A 2,539-nucleotide genomic window follows, 5' to 3' on the forward strand; every position below is an offset into this window, starting at 1 on the left:
CACTTTCCAACAATCAAAAGTGTCAGAATTTGAACTAGAAAATGACACATCATCCGTTCATTGAAATAGAATCAATAACTTGAGCTTAGCCTTTTTGTTCAAGATCCCTTAACAATTTGTTTTTTCCTTTATCTATTATATGAATAAAATTCTCTTAAAGTTGATTTATTAAAATAATATTTATGAATCGAATTAAATTATTTTTAAGAGAATTAGAGATTTTTATGATAATATTAGCAATTTCTTTAAGAATAATTATGTATTAACTTAAAATGTATAAATTTTAAAATAATATGCTAGTTAATATTGAATAAGAATAAAAAATCTATTTTTTATATAATTTTCTTAAATTTATTATTTCTAAATTTATTCATATAGGTGTGTAAAAATCATTGATTCATATTTATTTTTTATTTTTTAATTAAAACATGCATTGATGATCATAATAAATTCTGGCTTAAAAATCAACTTTTTCATAGCAAAAGTTATTAAAGAAACCTCATTTTTCCGACTCTTGACAATGTTAAAATCATCCATCATCGAGTGCCGGAATTAAAATTAGGAACAGGTGAATACGTTATATAATGGAGAAAGTTCATAGAATTTTTATTCGAGTTTATTTAATTTAGTGGGCCAAACACAGTTCAGTTCATTTGAGTGCAATCGGTCATCGATCTCTTTCATAGCACTCAAACGACTCAGAAGCAGATACAAAATCCCATCACTCACAAGCCAGACGTGGCGTAGGAATTGACTCAATGAACTTGGCTGCGGCAAGGAAAGCATTGTAGGAGGCCAAGTAGCTAGCAGGCGATAATCCTGGATTTGCTTCACCTGCTACATTTGAAGCACCTCGGATCACGATGAAAGGCTTTTCATTTGATAAAGATGTCTGCAAATCAAATGACCAATAAATTTAGAGAAACTTTTCTGAGTTCAATGAAATTATTCCTTTTTACTGACCCAAGCTACAGCAGCGCTTTCTTGATCGGCAGTTGAGACGTTAAGACCTTTGTGAAGGAAATCTCCATATGCTTTATTTTTAATGTAAGAATCAGAACTAGAGCCCTTAGTTCCAAACACAATCTTAGGCTTGGAAGGTAGGCAAACTCTATGGTAGCATTGTCTCAACACCAAATCCTGCAAAGCACAGAAATTATTCAGTGTATGTAATACAGTGTGTCTATCGATAAAGAAGAAGGATCAAAATTAGATTGACAAACCTGAAGCACTTGAGTGGCAGCACTATACCAGGATGTGGTGCTGGGAAGCCAGAAAACATCCTGCGGTGATTGTCCTTCAAAGAACAATTTTATTGTATCATAGTCTACGCTAGCCAACAAGTTCTCTCCGTTCACTGGATAATTAAACTCGCCAAAGTTCAGCTGCCCTTCATCTGACCCGAATTTCTGCGCCATTGTAAAAATTAAAGCTGGTTACGTATAAGATGTGTGTGTCTTATAATTAACATACAACTTAAACCCAGAAAATTAAATTAAATTTCTTTCAAGTCATCCAAATATATAGGGTAGACATATATTTTTTTTCTTTTTCTTTTTTGGTATATATACATATAACTTAAAACACAATGCATTCTTAACCCATATAGCGAGCTTTAGGCTAATGACTCCCAGACCAGTTGGTCTTAGGGCATCAGGTGTTAAGACACCCCTACGAGCTTAGTAACTCGGATTGCAAATACTGATACATAGATAGTGTAATGTTTGATTCCCTTAAGCTTTCTCCTCAACCCATGTAACAAGTATTGGGCCAATAGCTCCCAAGTCAGTTAACTTTAGGGTACTAGGTGTTAAAACACCCCTTCAGGCTTAATTGCTTAAGTCAAGAAGGCTACGAAACCAAACTTATTTACTTTTTTATTTAATCAATTTGTTATTATTATTTTTTTTTGTTTTTTTTTCAAATTATATACTATCCCTTTCCCTTAGTTATTACCTTTAACAAAAGAACATGAATAATGTAATAATCCAATATGCAACCCACAATCATATGTTAAAGTGTGTTTGTGAAAATAAAGGTTTAAGAATACTTGTTAAATGAGTATATGAGCAGAATCAAGTGATAAAAATGCGAGAGTTTGTAAACCTGAATATTTCAAGAAGTGTTATGATAGACCTTGTTACGAATAACCATTGGAAAATGATTACTAAGATGCGTCTCAAGAGTCAATAGAATTTCTCATTACTCTGTCATCTTAATAATAACAGTTTTGTCAAATGGCTTTAATAACAACAAAAAAAAATTAATTTTTTTTTTAATAAAGTACCCTCTCCCCCCAACCAAAACGAGACATTGTCCTCAATGTTCTAAGGTAGAAAGATAGAGTATAGAAGACATCACTTGAAACAATGACTACTGACAAACCTGAAACACACTTAAACAAATATAAGAAAAAAAACAAAACACAAATATTATGCTATTAATAAACCAGATTACACAAATTTGTACAAGCTAAGGCTTAAATCGTAGTTGTGATTGTGGCTCACATCTTCCCTTAGTTTTATGTCCAAGAACGGCT

General features: G+C 32.0%; 1 protein-coding gene across 1 annotated transcript; it reads right to left on the bottom strand.

The window, feature by feature from the left end:
* Nucleotides 1-585: 585 nt before the first annotated feature.
* LOC18104192 (bark storage protein A) lies at nt 586-1,433 on the bottom strand. The gene is made up of 3 exons (XM_006375938.3): nt 1,224-1,433; nt 964-1,140; nt 586-892 (listed from the first exon to the last, which is right to left on the bottom strand). Exons 1-3 carry the CDS (start codon nt 1,416-1,418, stop codon nt 722-724), a joined length of 543 nt encoding a protein of 180 aa, XP_006376000.1. The 5' UTR covers nt 1,419-1,433; the 3' UTR covers nt 586-721.
* Between the last annotated feature and the right edge of the window lie 1,106 nt (nt 1,434-2,539).

Source organism: Populus trichocarpa, chromosome 13, assembly GCF_000002775.5.
Source record: "Populus trichocarpa isolate Nisqually-1 chromosome 13, P.trichocarpa_v4.1, whole genome shotgun sequence".
In the NCBI taxonomy this organism is placed as follows: Eukaryota; Viridiplantae; Streptophyta; class Magnoliopsida; order Malpighiales; family Salicaceae; genus Populus; species Populus trichocarpa.